The 16853-nt window shown below is 39.8% G+C and overlaps 1 protein-coding gene across 3 annotated transcripts in view; it reads left to right on the top strand.

Annotated features, from left to right (window-relative positions):
- Positions 1 to 15545, top strand: part of Glce (glucuronic acid epimerase) — a 72350-nt gene extending 56805 nt beyond the window's left edge. For all 3 annotated transcript variants that reach the window (XM_031346352.1, XM_031346354.1, XM_031346353.1), the window contains 3 exons: positions 1163 to 1761; positions 2526 to 2771; positions 11694 to 15545. In XM_031346352.1, coding sequence (XP_031202212.1) covers positions 1176 to 1761; positions 2526 to 2771; positions 11694 to 12718 — 1857 coding nt within the window. In that variant the 5' untranslated portion in view covers positions 1163 to 1175 and the 3' untranslated portion in view covers positions 12719 to 15545. The remainder of the gene's footprint in view (positions 1 to 1162; positions 1762 to 2525; positions 2772 to 11693) is intronic.
- The last annotated feature ends 1308 nt before the right edge of the window (positions 15546 to 16853 follow it).

Below are 16853 nucleotides of genomic sequence, written 5' to 3'. Positions count from 1 at the left end.
GGAAAACATAGACTATGTTTTACATCATTTACTCTGAACAGTCTCAAGTGTTCCATACTTCACACATAGAACTAAAATGTAATTTCCCATGTTCCCCTGGGACCCTACATATCATCATAGCTGACTGATATGCCAGTGGCCAACAGGGCCAACAACATTAGTGTCTTCTCCCTTCAATACTGGAATGACATTATCTGGCTTAAACTTAAAAGTATTCTGACTGTTATACTGAGAATAGACTTGGGGATGTAATACTAGGCATGGGTAGAAGAGGGCCAATTTGCCTAGTGCTGAAGTGCTGCAGATGAAAAAGGACCACAGCTTATCATTGTGACAGTAATGAAGTTGGTCATTTGGGTCTCAAGTGAGCAACAAGGAATCAAAGTTTTTAGTCAAATGGTAGAAGAGTGAGTGGGTTGAAGAAGATCTGGATGAAGCTGTGAGTGTTACAGTACAGAAGCTAAAGATGCCAGTTACTTGGATTGGCTCTTGGATATCTATATGTATTTGTAGTTACAAAAGAAATCTAGCTTAAATAGAGAATTCAGGATACTTAGCATGCAAGTTCCATGAAGCCTGGGTGAGATCACAAAGAAATGAACAGAGATAAGGAACCTTACAGTCTAAGACTGGAAGGCCTGCCAGCATTTAAGGGAGAGAGGGAGGCTCAGAACAGACTGAAGGGAGGGGCCAGTGGGCGCCTAAGACCAGTTCTTTGGTCTTAACTACTTAAAAATAGAACTCTATGATGTTTCTTTTAAGATAGGGTTTGTCTGTATAGCTCTGGCTGCCCTGGAACTCACTCTGTAGACCAGGCTGGCCTTGAACTCACAGAGATCTACCTGCCTCTGCCTTCCAAGTGCTGGAATTAAAGGTTTGTGCCACCACTGCCCAGCTATAAGGTATTCTTTAAGTTTAGGGGCATAGTAAACATTGTTGAGATACCAGAGGAGCACTGAATGATAATTTGTACATCTCTGCCTTAGGTTTGTGCTGAGCAGTTTGCATCTTATCTTTGCCTGTGCTGAAAAGTTTGAGTTCATAATTTTAAATATGCATTTGATAAAATATCCTGAGTGCACATTGAATAAATATATTTTAAATGAACTTATCTTTGAAATGTCAATAATGGCTCTGCGTGATTTTCTTCTTGCTTCCATAGGTATGGTCTGAATATGCGTTGTTTGGCAGCTCGGGTCAACTATAAGACTTTGATTATCATCTGTGCGCTATTTACTTTGGTCACAGTACTTTTGTGGAATAAGTGTTCCAGTGACAAAGCAATCCAGTTTCCTCGGCACTTGAGTAGTGGATTCAGAGTGGATGGATTAGAGAAGAGATCAGCAGCATCTGAAAGTAACCACTATGCCAACCACATAGCCAAGCAGCAGTCAGAAGAGGCATTTCCTCAGGAACAACAGAAGGCACCCCCCGTTGTTGGGGGCTTCAATAGCAATGGAGGAAGCAAAGTGTTAGGGCTCAAATATGAAGAGATTGACTGTCTCATAAACGATGAACATACAATTAAAGGGAGGCGAGAGGGGAATGAAGTTTTCCTTCCATTCACTTGGGTAGAGAAATACTTTGATGTTTATGGAAAGGTGGTCCAGTATGATGGCTATGATCGATTTGAATTCTCTCATAGCTATTCCAAAGTCTATGCACAGAGATCACCTTATCACCCTGATGGTGTGTTTATGTCCTTTGAAGGCTACAATGTGGAAGTCCGAGATAGAGTCAAGTGTATAAGTGGAGTTGAAGGTTGGTATCTGTTTGCTGTACTTGGATTTTTCTAGCTCGATTATATTAAGGACTAAGAAACTGAAGATGTTATTAATACAACCCCTATATAGCACAATGGGAAGAGGACTTTCATTGTTGCTCTGTCTCAGCAAGAAGGAACAGTTAACATGTAAATCTGTTGAAGCTTTCCAGTTGGTGTTAGGTAAGGGCAGCAGCTAAGACCAGACTGAATAAATAGGATTATTCTATGAATCTGCCTCAGAGTCTCATTAGTGAGGTTAAGGTACTACACTCCAGAAATTGTGCTTCAAAACAACATAGGTACTAGGCCAGGGATGTGGCTCAGTGATACAGTGTTTGCCTAACATATGCAAAGCCTAGAGTTCAGTCCCTGCTAACACAGGAATACATACATGTAGCAATAAAAACTGTGCTGATACAAGGACTAGGTGGGCAAGGAGACCCAGGCTACTGGTAAGCTGTCTAGCACCTGAATTCTTTCTCTAAGTGTAATTCCCCAACATTAAATGTTTTATCACTTAGTAAAAGGTCAGTATATATATATGTATATATATATATAAAATCTTTTTAATAGTAAGTGATTACAAAGATGTATAATAATGTACAATCAGAGAACAAAACACACAGCATTAAAGCAGAAAAAAAGCTTCAGAGTTGCAGATAACCCTAAAACATTCCCCTAGAAGTGGAACAGTGAAGAATGGGCCTCAGAATGACTCCTTTGTGTCTAGGTTTAGTGATTCATTGTTTGTTTTTTATAGGTGTGCCATTATCTACACAGTGGGGGCCTCAAGGCTATTTCTACCCAATCCAGATTGCACAGTATGGGCTAAGTCATTACAGCAAGAATCTAACGGAGAAACCCCCTCACATAGAGGTATACGAGACAGCAGAAGACAGGGACAGAAACATCAGACCTAATGAATGGACTGTGCCCAAGGGCTGCTTCATGGCCAGTGTGGCTGACAAGTCTCGATCTACCAATGTTAAACAGTTTATTGCTCCAGGTGAGTTTCTTGTTATATGTCTCTTTCATTTAAGTTGACCTAACAAACTGGGGCACCTTTAAATTTTTTAATGCTTTTTTAAACATAATAACAAGACGTTTATGTTACATAGCTAAATGATGTTATCTAAGTAAAACCCTCCAAAACGGACCTGGGGGGAAAGTATTATGAAAAGGAGAATTTACTACATGAAGAACCAAACCGTAGGGTGATACTAAAGTGTAGATACAGCTATTGTGTGCATCCTGGGTTCTGTGTACACAGAATGAAATTCTTTGGTTTGGTTTAGTCTTTGGTACTGGGATCTAGACCAGGGCTTTGTACTTACTAACTGTGCATGCGTGCATGCGTGTGCATGTGTGCGCAGCAGAGTTGAATTTTTAAGTGATTCTGCCCTAAGTTAAATTTTGTTTTAACTGCAAGACACATCCTTTCCTTTGCCTATGTTTTAACCAGTAGAATTTTCTTTTTGTAAAGCAGTTATAGCATTACCAAATAGGCCTGTTTTCATACTGAATTTTGTTCATGCACTACATTATCTGAAACTTCATATAAAACCATTTTCATTAATAAAATCACTTATAAGATCAAATTAACCTTATGCAACATTTCCCTTTTACTGAGACAGTCTCATTAATTAGTATGTAATGTATTTTCCTGTACTAATCAATATCCATGAGAACTAATGAGTCCATTACTTAAAAAGACAATGAAATAATCTTAGCACCTCAGGCTTAATCTAGATGATGAAATGTTGTCAGATTCAGAACTCACTCCTCCCCCTCCAAACTGGAGTAGGTAAATAAAAGAGAAGCATGAGGAGAAGAGCTCCTTTGCATTTTGTATTTTGTTTTTGTTCTTTATTGACAACAGACTGAAAAGACACATACAGATCTACTCATTCTACATTACATTACCCTGAGTAATGCATTTAGAAATGTTAATGCAGTGCAGAGAAGTGACTTTTAGTTTTTATTGTGACTAGAAGTTCTTTTCTCCCATGCCATTCTATGATACTCCAGTGCGCATAGGATATCTTAGCTTATCATAAAATACTTGCCATGGCTGGATGAGAGGTTACAAGGAAATGCTTAAGAATAGTTGTTTTATAACTGGGGAGGTTTTGCAGCAGGAAATTATTACATGAAGCAAAGGAATGTTTGGTTTTTGGATGAACCCCAGGAGTTTTGTTTTATATTGATAATGTTGTCTAGATGTTGGTAGAAAAAATACTCTTCACCCAGTCTCCTAGAGTGTCTGGATGGTCTAATTCTGACCTGTTGACAACAACAGATTTCATTAATGCCTTGCTGAATGCAAAGGTAGACTCACATATTATGCAATGAGGGATCTTCACCTTAGTCTGTCGTTCATTCAGTGATCAGTTGCTAGAGATAAACCACTTTTTGGGTAGTTTCAAGCACACAAAGAACTGTTGGCAGCCATATTGTTAGAAGGATATCCCTACTCAGTTGTTCCCTGTTGGTAAGTCTGTTAGCTGGGAATGGCATGCACATGGTGCTGTGGGAGTTCCACTATAAGGGTGAGGGAGAATGATTGCAGCTCCATAAGAACTAGAATCAACTAAGTAAGGTGGCATCACTGAAACATGGCTGTGAGGCTTGGAGATGTTTAGAAAATACAGCTTGATAGGAAACAATCCAAGACATCATTGTTAAGAAGTTCAGACTTGGGTGGCAGAGGCAGGCAGATTTCTGAGTTTGAGGCCAGCCTGGTCTACAGAGGGAGTTCCAGGACAGCCAGGGCTACACAGAGAAACCCTGTTTGAGGGGCGGGGTGGGGAGGAGGGGTATGCAAGCTAAAGCTCTGGGAACCAGGGATTCTTCTTTCTTGTTTTTAACCCCCAAATGAGTTTGCTTTCTCCAAGGGAACAAAATCATCTTGAGCAAAGAACTGTTTTGTAAGAATGATGTGCTAGTGCACCTGTGACCCCAACACTTAGGAAGCTGAGCCAGAAGAGCATGAGTTTCAGAGCAGCCTAGACTACATAGTGAGACCCTGTCTGAGTAAAGCACACACTTGGTGCTGACCATTTTGTCTGCAACTTATTCTTCTTTATTTACTAAATAATAATTTCCTTAAAATTTATGGATCTATTGAGAAAGAGAGAGAGAGAGAGAGAGAGAGAGAGAGAGAGAGAGAGAGAGAGAGAGGTATGTGTGAGGGAGAGAGAGTTGTAGTCCTAGCTGACCTCAAACTCACTATGTAGTTGAGGATGGGATGACTTTGAACTCTTAATCTTTCTGCTTCTCTCCCAGAGTTGAAATAGCAACATATGCCAGGCTGGGTCTTCAGGTAGAACTGTCTCCGATTTTCTGAGGAACCACCAGATTGATTTCTAGAGTTGTTGTTCTAGTTTGCAATCCCACCAGCAATGGAAGAGTGTTCCTCTTTCTCCACATCCTTGCCAGTATGTGCTGTCTCTTCAGTCTTTGCTCTTAGCCGTTCTGTTTAGTGTGAAGTGGAATCTCAGGGTTATTTTCATTTGCATTTCTCTGATGACTAAGGATCTTGAAGATTTCTTTAAGTGCTTCTCAGCTATTCAATATTCTTCTATTGTGAATTCTTTGTTTAGCTCTGTACCCATTCTTAATTGGGTTATTTGGTTTTTTGGAGGTTAACTTCTTGAGTTCTTTACATATTTTGGATATTAGCCTTCTGTCAGATGTAGAGTTAGTGAAGTTTTTTTCCCAATCTGTAGGTTGCTGATTTGTCCTATTGATGGTGTCTTTTGCCTTACAGAAGCTTTTCCGTTTCATGAAGTCCCATTTGTCAATAATTGATCCTAGAGCCTGGGCCATTGGTGTTCTAGTCAGGAATTTCCCCTGTGCCAATGAGTTTGAGGCTCTCTTCCACTTTCTCTTCTATTAGATTCAGGATATCTGGTTTTATGTTGAGGTCCATGATCACTTGGACTTGAGCTTTGTGCAGGGTGATAAATATGGATCTATTTTCATTCTCCTATTTACACAATGCCAGTTAGACCAGCACCATTTATTGAAGATGCTTTCTCTTTTCCACTGTATGTTTTTGGCTTTTTTGTCAAAGATCAAGTGTCCGTAGGTGTGTGGGTTTACATCTGGGTCTTCAATTCTATTCCACTGATCATCCTGTCTGTTTTTATCACTATTGTTTTATAGTACAGCTTGAGGTCAGGGATGGTGATTTCTCCCAGAAGTTCTATCCTGGTTTTTTTGTTTTTCCATATGAAGTTGAGGATTTGTTTTTCCATATCTGTGAAGAATTGTGTTGGAATTTTGATGGGAATTGCATTGAATCTATAGATTGCTTTTGTTAAGATGGCCATTTTCATTATGGAAGATCTTTCCATCTTCTGAGGTCTTCTTCAATTTCTTTTTTTAAGGATTTGAAGTTCTTGTCATACAAATCTTTCACTTACTTGGTCAGAGTTACACCAAGATATTTTATACTATTTGTGGCTGTTGTGAAGAATGTTGTTTCCCTAATTTCTTTGTTGTTTGTCCCTGATTAATTTGTGTAAAGGAAGGCTACTGATTTGAGTTAATTTTATATTCTACCACTTTGCTGAAGTTGTTTATCAGTTGTCACTTAATGTATCCTATCATATCATCTGCAAATAGTGATACTTTGACTTCTTACTTCCAATTTGTATCCCCTTAATCTCCTTTTGTTGTCTAATTGGTCTAGCTAGAACTTCAAGTAATATATTGAATAGATAGGGAGAGAGTGGACAACCTTGTCTTGTCCCAGATTTTAGTGGGATTGCCTCTAGTTTTTCTCCATTTAATTTGATGTTGGCTGTTGGTTTGCTATATATTGCTTTTCTTATGTTTAAGTATATGCCATGATTTCCTGATCTCTCCAAGACTTTTAACAGGAGTTAAAAGGAGTGTTGTATTTTGTCAAAGGATTTTTCAGCATCTAATGAGATGACTATGTGGCTTTTTTCCTTGAGTTTGTGTATATAGTCTATTACATTGAGGGATTTCTGTATATAGAATCATCCCTGCATCCCTGGGATGAAGCCTACTTGATTGTGGTGAGTGATGGTTTTGATGTGTTCTTGGATTCAGTTTGCAAGAATTTCTTTTTATGTATATGAGTACACACTGTAGCTGTATAGATAGTTGTGAGCCTTCATTTGGTTGTTGAGAATTGACTTTTAGGACCTCTGCTTGTTCCGGTCGGCCCCGCTCACTCAGTCCCTGCTCACTCCAGCCCAAAGATTTATTTATTATTAAAAATAAGTACACTGTAGTTGTCTTGAGACGCACCAGAAGAGGAAGATAGATCTCATTATGGATGGTTGTGAGCCACCATGTGGTTACTGGGATTTGAACTCAGAACCTTTGGAAGAGCACTCGGTGCTCTTACCCACCAAACCATCTCACCAGCCCAGTTTGTAAGAATTTTATTGAGTAGTTTTGCATCGATATTCATTAAGCAAGATTGGTCTGAAGTTCTCTTTCTTTGTTGGGACTTCGTGTGGTTTAGGTACCAGAGCAACTGCAGCTTCATAGAATGAATTAGATAGTGTTCTTTGTGTTTTTATTTTTATAGAATAGTTTAAGGAGTATTGGCATTAGCTCTTTTTTGAAGGTCTGGTAGAATTCTACACTAAAACCATCTGGCCCTGGGCCTTTTTTGGTCAGGAGGTTTTTGATGACTATTTCTATTTCCTTAGAGGATATGGGACTATTTAGATAGTTTACTTGATCTTGATTTAACATCGATATGTGGTATCTGTCTAGAAAATCATCTAAATTTTAAAATTGAATGATCTAAAACCTCATGCTTGTAATCAGCTTTCCCCAAGCGTTCTTTTCCTACCATTTTCATGACCTCCTCCTTCCTCTCCTCTTTAGCTGTTTTCTCCCAGGCTTCTGCTGAGTGCTTCCCCTCCCACCATTTTTCCTACCTCATCCAGGTTTGAGTAGGGCTGTTTCTCATCTGATGGAGTAAACGTCTCAACAGTGAATGAATAAATGATAGCAGCTTTATGTAAGGAGACTGGCTTGAGACTAGCTTAAAGACTGTTCTGTTTTCCTAGCTTTATTGAGTGTAATTGACAAATAAAATTGTATTTATTTAGGATGTACAATATGATGTTTTGAAGCAGATACATGGTAAAAATTGGTTACCAGAATCAAGATAGGTAGTTTATACAGGGCTGGAATTCAACACCCATGTCAGTTGGCTCACAGACACTTATAACTCCACTTCTAGGGGATCTGGATCTGATGGCCTCTAGCCTCCCTTGGCACCTGCACTCACATACACAGCCTTGATACAAATACATAATTAAAAATAATAAACTTTGTTTAATAACGTGAAAGCAAAAGATGATTCACATATCCATCACTTTATAGAGTTAGTGTGTATGTTGGTAAGAGTGTAGAAAATGTCAGCATATTTTAAGCATATGATATATTATTATCTGTCGTTTGCCATGCGATATATCAAGTATCTGAAAGCTTGTATTGTTTGGCTTCTATCTCCCTATTTCCTCCATTTTCTAGTTTCTGAATACACCATTCTATTTCTATGAGTTCAGCTTTCTTACAAATTACTTGTAACATTTAATGTAATCAGAGTATAGTAGCAATATGCATGCCACATACAGTATCTGCCTTTCTGTGACCAGTTTCATAAGCATTAGCTCTCACATGGCAGGATTTCTTTCTCTTTTACAACTGAAAATTACAAATATACATTATCCATTCACCTTTGCCACACTGACCTATTGCCACACACATGTTGTTTCCATGTCTTGGCTATTTCTACTAATCTTTCAGTGAACATGAGGTATCCGTTACCAACATACCTCTTTGAGATAGTAATTTTGTCTCCTTTGGTAAGTTTAGACCCAGAAGTGGGATTCCTGGTTCACCTGAGTTCTGGTTTTAGTTTAGGGGAACTTTATACAAATTGCTTTAATGGCTATACCTGTTTACATCATGACTCGAAGTGCACAAAGATCCTTTTCCCCCACATCTGCAGCAGACCTTGGTTAGTTTTTGTGCCTTTCTTGATAGTCCTAATATATGGTAGATGTTATTTTGCTATGGTTTTGTTTGTACTTCCCTTGGGATAAGGGATGGACACCTTTGCATATATCCTGTGTCTGTTCGTGACTTTGGAGATTGTCACAAATTAATTAAGGAATTCTTTCACTTATTGCTTTTGTTTTCTATTGAATTCCTTATATATCATGGATATTAACCCCTTCTCAGATCTATAATGTGTAGAGATCTCCTGTTTTTTTATTTCCCCTTTCCATTTAGTTGATTGCTATCCTTTATAGTCTGATGTAGTCTCACTCTTCTGTTTGGGTTTGGTGGTGGTCATGGTAGTTTTGGTACTTGTGCTTTTAGTCAAATCTAGAAAGTAATTGGCAGCATGTTTGTCCTCCTTAGTTAAAGTACATGTGTGCCATCTAGACCAAACAGAAAGTTTTAGTAGCTCCTGAAAATAACTGCTCAGAAAATAGGGCCCATGGGCTTGTGGGATTCCAAATAGCAGGGAAGTCAAAACTTCTGTTAGTAGATTGGAAGGAGGAGACCCCAGACAGCAAGGTGTTCTAAGGAAGAGCACAGAACTTTGTCTACTGTGTTTTCTGTTTGCCACACCATCCCTTATTCTACCACTCAGACCCCATTGTAGTCTGGCAGATTATATGACTTCACAAGTACAGCCAAAAAGGAGGACATTGAAAGACTGTTTCCTATCACTGTTGGGAAGACTCCAGTTGTCGACTGGTTGAGGACTGTGACCTCTTATCGGTCCTCTGTGTCTCAGAGCCCTTTTGTTAGTGTTCAGGATTTAGGAAAATTAATAATTAGACCTTTAGAAAGGTTCATTCATTACTGAATCCTTTGGACTCATCTGGTATATTAAAATATAATAAGAGGATTGATTAGACTGTGTCACTTAATTCAATTTTTATAAATAAATGGAAAATTAGAACAGAATTCTGGGAGGAAATGGATTTCAGCTTCCCTTTATCTAGACTTTAATGATGGGGCATTGTCTTCAGTCTGTCCAAATAGATGTAATACTTAATATCGATATCAGATGAATGAGGTATTACCTCAAGATAAAATAATAATAATAATAAGACTCAGCAGAGTCTACTGTGCCAAGTGTAACTTAATCCTGTGTGATTCATATATCAGTTCAGAATCCTACAGTGTATCAGGTAGTTGAACTCAAGCTCCAGATTTCACTTTACTGGAAAGGAGGAGAGTACTAGTTAGAGAGAGCAAGCATGGTGGCATCGTGACAGATAAAATGGATTTTGTTGAACTAAGTTCTTACTACTATTGTGGTCAATTTTTAAACCATCACCCAAGCATTATTTGATTTGTAAGTCAGCTATGGTGTTGTCATTCTTAATACAATTTCCATAATTGTCTGCTTTATCAAATGTAGTTATTAAGAAGTTTGGGCCATGTGTATTCTGGTATATACTAGTGGAATCCAGCATTGAGACATTCAACTTCACGTGCTGACGCCATCCAGGGTGATTTGATCTTTGCTCCTGAATATCCTGTCAAGGACTGATAGCAGCAGAGACCTGCTTTTATGGCTAGGTCTAAGAGAAGGAACCTCTGTATTCTTTTGAGGATATGTTTTCAGTGTCATTTGTCTTCCTTCTTGGTACCTTGGACCCAGAAACCTGAATTATAGACTGTGCTGTACTTGCAGTTGTTTAACCTCACAAAACCTGCAGGTCTTCACCTTTAAAAGAGAAACAATCCATATTTGCCAACCTCAAGACCAGCTGACAGTCTGTATGTGGGTGTGTCTGGGAAATGTGAGCCTTGTAAGGATTAAGATGTTTATATTTCCCTTTCATGTTTTTAAGTTTGTGCTGCAAGTATTGTTTATTTATGCGATGTGTGTGTGTGTGCTTCTGGGCATTATCCTTGCTGCTATTAGGTTTTAATATGCACAGTGTCTTTGGTAACTATTAGGTGAGTATCATTCAGTTATCCTGCTAAGAGCCATCCATCAGAGTACTCTAGCTCTATGAGAGAAATTTCATAATTTGCTAAATAAAGCAGCTTTTACCATTTTATTAGCATGTGGTAATTAGTAGGTGGCAAAAATCACCATCATTTGTCACTGTTCTAAGCCACTGTCTTTTTTAAATTGTCAAAATTATACTGCAAAGTTAATATTGTCTCTTCTAACACTTGAAACTGGGACTTGGAAAGGTCTGTTTTGCCTTTTCAGACCTCTGGCAGAGCAAGAATTGTAAAGGGTTTTTTAACCCCTTTCCTCTTTTTATCTTCTACACAAGCCCATTGTTTGATTTCCAGTAATTTTGTTCACAGTTCCAGAGAATATAAAGAATAAACATCATTTTCAACATTAAATTAAGAGCCAGTCTAGACATTCTTTGGGTTCTGTCCTTTGTATTTGGCAGGTTACTTGACTGTGTATCTCAGTTACACATCTGTATAGTGGGAGTAAAACAGTACATACTCACAGCTAAGTGGGTGCCAAGTAAGTTCAGAAATGTAGGGCACAGAATAGAAGGAGCAAATACAAACTGCATTAGAAATGGAATTTCGTACGTAGCCATTCTGTCAAAACTAACTCTCTTGTAATAATATGCATTGAATCAGCTGTTGGCTGTTTTTTCTCCCTTTATGGAATAAGTGTACTAGAATAATCAGTGGTTCTTGACCAGTTGGCATCAGATCTAGAAAAGACCATTGTATCAGCAATTCTTAGTTATTCGCTCAGAATCCTTCCTGTACACCTGTCAGAGTCAAAGGTAAGGGGACGCCATCATTAATTTTGTGGATTTAATTTTGTGTGGTCAGTAGTTGTCAATTAAATTTTTTAAAAAATACTATTTTATAAAAAATACTTTTTTTTTCTAACCAGTCCTTGGTCTGTTCCTTGCAGAGACCAGTGAAGGTGTATCTTTGCAGCTGGGAAACACAAAAGACTTCATTATTTCATTTGACCTCAAGCTCTTAACAAATGGGAGTGTGTCTGTGGTTCTGGAGACCACAGAAAAGAATCAGCTCTTCACTGTGCATTATGTCTCAAATACCCAGCTAATTGCGTTCAAAGACAGGGACATATACTACGGCATTGGGCCCAGAACTTCGTGGAGTACAGTTACCAGAGACCTGGTCACTGACCTCAGGAAAGGAGTGGGCCTTTCTAACACAAAAGCTGTCAAGCCAACCAAAATCATGCCCAAAAAGGTGGTTAGGTTGATTGCAAAAGGGAAGGGATTCCTGGACAACATTACCATCTCAACCACAGCCCACATGGCTGCATTCTTTGCTGCTAGTGACTGGCTAGTGAGGAACCAGGATGAGAAAGGTGGCTGGCCAATTATGGTGACCCGGAAGTTAGGGGAAGGGTTTAAATCTTTAGAGCCAGGATGGTACTCTGCCATGGCACAAGGGCAAGCCATCTCTACCTTAGTCAGGGCCTATCTTCTAACAAAAGACTATGTCTTCCTCAATTCAGCTTTAAGGGCAACAGCCCCATACAAGTTTCTGTCAGAGCAGCATGGAGTTAAAGCCATGTTCATGAATAAACATGACTGGTATGAAGAATATCCAACCACACCTAGCTCTTTTGTTTTAAATGGCTTTATGTATTCTTTAATTGGGCTGTATGACCTAAAAGAAACAGCAGGGGAGACGCTTGGGAAAGAAGCGAGGTCCTTGTATGAGCGCGGCATGGAATCTCTTAAAGCCATGCTGCCCTTGTATGATACTGGCTCCGGAACCATCTATGACCTCCGCCACTTCATGCTCGGCATTGCTCCCAACCTGGCCCGCTGGGACTATCACACCACCCACATCAACCAGCTGCAGCTGCTCAGCACCATCGATGAGTCCCCAATCTTCAAAGAATTTGTCAAGAGGTGGAAAAGCTACCTTAAAGGCAGTAGGGCAAAGCACAACTAGAGCTCGAAACCAAAAGTGCATTCCAGCCTCTTCTGTGCTGGCCGGCGGCAGAGCTCAGCAGCACGTCAGTCGCACATTTTAATGCTGTGTCCTGGGTTTGTGAGTCACAGCACTGTGAGAGACCCTTACAGTTAGGCTTCTGAAACAGTTGCATTCCATGGGTCAGGTGCTTAGAAAGGGAGCTAGGAGAGTGCTCAGTCAGTGCACTGAACAAAGACCTCTGCCCACTCATCATATAGACCTCCATGCAGAGTTGCTCTCAGTCTGGGGAAGATACTGGTAAGTCACTGCTGCTAGCCTGCTGCCCAGCACTTACCTAAAACTTTGTATGGAGTGCTTTTAAAATGTGATTATTTATATTTATACTGAAAGCAGGCTTTTGGAAATCAGTGTGCTGTACTGCAGTAAACGTGTGTATAGCCTGGATCGTGGACTGTTTTTACAAGTGTTTCTTTCCAGTAGATTTATTTCTTGAGAGGGAGTGAGCATTTGTTGCATTTGTTCAATTATATATGAAAAATATTTTGAATTATGGTTTTCTTGAACTCTGTATATCTAAACACAACCCGTGTTCAGGTTTCATGGTCACATACATAAGCACAACTAAAATGAAACTTGTTGACTGCACAAGAAATTACAGACATGCTATGTTTTATGAAACTTGGTCTACAATCAATAAAAAAGTTTGATAATCGTCTTCCCCACCTCTGCTCTAGTGCAGTGTGTCTGTGTCACTATCTAGAAGGCCGAATTTCATTTCATACTGTCCTTTAGTAGTTCTGTCCAATGAGAGGACATTACCCACGATGTCAGTTATAAGCCTAAACTTATGACAGACTTAATGATTTGAAACTGACCATTGGTACTTCCTCCTTAAAAGAGAAGTGCTAGGTTAAATGTCACGTTTAGGAGTCAAAGTTTCTCCTGCCTGGGATGTTGCCATTGCTTTTCACGTCATTGTTTCTGTCCTCACTGTTTCTCTGAAGCCTAATTTTGAATGATTCCAGCATTGAAAGAGAAGAGATGCTACTGTGTCTGCTGTCTGTGTGCCATCAGATCTGTAAGTGAGTTTCAGAGTCCTAATGCCATGGACAGTGTCTGCTGTAAGGCTTCGGGCATTAGGTCAAAGCAACGGGGATTGGTTTTGCTCTGGTTTTTGTTTAGGGTGTGATAAAATGGACACAATTGGGGAACATGAGCCTCACACTTTCTAGGGACAAACAATGGAGCTTATCCATGCTGTTGGTCAGATGCACGTTTAAGACGAAGTAGATGATCTGCCCACACATTGTACTTCTGTTGAATTCAGCTAAAAAGTGCTATTGAAACTGGAACACACACACACACACACACACACACACACACACACAATGATACATATGTAAACTATATGAGCATCAAAGGAGACAGGAAAGAAGATCAGTACTGAAGACAATATTAAATTATTGAAAAATAAGCTTAGACTCCCAGTTTATATGACCACACCTTACTTTTGGCTACAACGTAACTAGTGTGGCCATTAGTTTCCCCAGCTTTTACCTCTGTGGTTCTCACACACTAGGTGTTTCAACAACATCTGAACATGCACATTTTGTCTCAGCAATAAAAAATGAAGACTCCCTTTTTATTTTCAGTACCCATGTTCAAAACAAGTTTGCCCACCTGGGAGCACTGTTCACTATCAGACTTGTTACTGGAGTGGCCCCGACTTCTGCTCTGTTTGCATACTGATCTTCAGATGAGAGGAGTCAGTGAAATCATCCTGGAACTGATTTTGTGACAAACACCAGTGCCTTACCAATGTGGTTGTCCTTTTCCACTGAAGAGGGAAAGTCGTTTTGTTTTGTTTTTGTTTCTGTTTCTGTTTTGATGTAGAAATAGCAGTTCACTGCTGTTGCTTTTCCACTGCCCTCCACATTGCCATAGCTACTTGACTTGTCTTGTGGTCCCAGAATTCCCTAAAAGGCCACACTGAGCCTGTGACAATACTGTCAGTGCTTGGCTTGTCAGATGTGAGGATGCCTTTGTGTCACCTGGAGGTTAACAAAATGAGACTCTGGGTGTACAGGAAGTCTGCCTGTGAAGTGGGATCCACAGCAAGTTTGGCAGGTGGGAGAACCATGCATGTGTGGAGGAACACTGCCTGGGACCTATACGTTTTTGCCTCCAGAAAACTACAAAGATCCCTAGGTTTTTAAATCATGTAAATGTTTACTTATCCTGAGTATAAAGAGAATAGGGAGGTTATTTTAAATTTTTGTTGTGATTCTTTCATTTTTTTCCTTTAAGGATATTGGTTTGGTTCACTTATCTGAGTTAGCTTCCGTGTTGAATCTGTTGCCATTTCAGTAGTAAAACAGCCAAAAGTTTCTAGCAAAGGGCAGGTTTGACCTTTAGGAGTTACTGTATATAACGGCTTCATTCAAGAGCCACACGGTACCCTGTGAGATGTGCAGAAATGTCACAAGCACTCTCCAGAAGTGCTGGGCCTCTGTCTTTGTTGGTGTACAGACTCTTACCAAAAGCTGCTGGTTTGTTCTTGTAATTGTTTCCTTGCTTCTCCATTGTACATGTGGGGTATATGCCATGTGTCAAATATGCAATAATGTGTTTACCGGATGCCCTTCTGGAGGGTGGTCCTCTGTAAAGCTGTACAGCCTTTGCAGTTCAAGCACAATGTGCACATGTTAGTTTTATATACAGCAAAAACTTGATTTTTTCAAATGGAAAGGTATTTTGTTTCTATACAAAGTTAAATGAGTTGTTTGTGCTTAATGTAAAGCTGCTTTATAAAATTGTAAAATAAAGTTTTTATCTCGAAAAGAAATGTACTTGGATATTTCTCTTCTTTTTCTGTTTAGTTTGTGATTATGTGAACCCAGCAAGCATCTGACCAATATTTCCTATTGAACTGAAGACAGGGAGCCAGAGTAATCTCACAGGAGCCGTAATCTGTAGGGGAGCCACAGTATACCGGACAGGCTCAGAAATAAAGTGCTGCACTGTACTCAGTCAGAAGCCCATGTTTGGGGCTCTAGGTTGAAGACACGTGGAACTGGGGAAGGGGCAACTTGAGCAAACACTCGGGTACCCCAGCTGGATGTGTGCATGCCCTCCCAGGTTACAGCTGGGAGTTCCAGGCTGCCTGTTATCTTTCTGTAATCGCCTCTTTAGAATGATCAGCACCACCTCTGTGGTAGTGTAGTCTCTGTGGTTTCATTTTACTAAATGCCACAACACAAATCTTTGCTAGACTCCAGTTGATCACCAGTCAGCTGTTAGCTTTCAGTAACTGTGCAGGTCTCAGCACAAGACTGTTCCTCTCTTAGAGCTGTCCCTTGTCTTCCATCTTAGTTGAGAAACATCTGTGTAGTCACAAGCAGTCTTGGACCAGAGTGGATCACAGACTACTCTTGCTTTGATTTTGCAATGTATGACAAAATTCAGAGTTGGCAGTGAATCTCATACTCATTCCTTCATTGCCCTTGGGGTGCAGGTCCTCCAAACCTCAGAGGTTTTGATACCTGAAGAGCTCTTCTTTCCTGCCCAGGTGCTGGACAGTCTGCCAATAGCTAGGCCACTCAGTGTCTCCAACAAGAATCCAGAATTTGGTTAGAACTTTTAGACTGAAGTAAAAAGAAAAGCAAAGGTGGAAAAATCACTCTTGGTAGGGCTGCAAGGCCTGGATCCAGTGCATTCAGAGAGCAGTGGGCTTCCCCTCAGGTCCCATGTGTGTCTTTACATTATCCCCTGTGTGCTGGTGTTGGCGAGGTTTGGTTTCTGTGACATCAGTTGAGGCCTACTGAATAGTAGTGCCTCCACTCTTGAGGAAGTGATCTGTAAAGGTACATTTTTTTCATCTGCTAGGACTGCTATAACAAAATACCACAGGCCAGGGTAGCTTTTAAGCAGCAGAAATTCATATTCTCAATTCCAGAAGTGAGAACTATGAAATCAAGTTGTAGCTAGAGTCTATTTCTTCTGAGGTTGCTTTTCCTTCTTTCTGCCCTCTTCCCATGTCCTCACATGGTTGTCTATGATGTCTGAGTCCTAGTCTCATAAGGAAACTAGTCCCACTGGATTAAGGACTATTCCTAAGACCCTTTTTTTGGGTTTTTTTTTTTTTTTTTTTTTT

Source organism: Mastomys coucha, unplaced genomic scaffold (assembly GCF_008632895.1).
Source record: "Mastomys coucha isolate ucsf_1 unplaced genomic scaffold, UCSF_Mcou_1 pScaffold23, whole genome shotgun sequence".
Classification (NCBI taxonomy): Eukaryota; Metazoa; Chordata; class Mammalia; order Rodentia; family Muridae; genus Mastomys; species Mastomys coucha.
The sequence above is the reverse complement of the archived record's forward strand: the minus strand, read 5'-3'. Positions and strand labels throughout refer to the sequence as shown.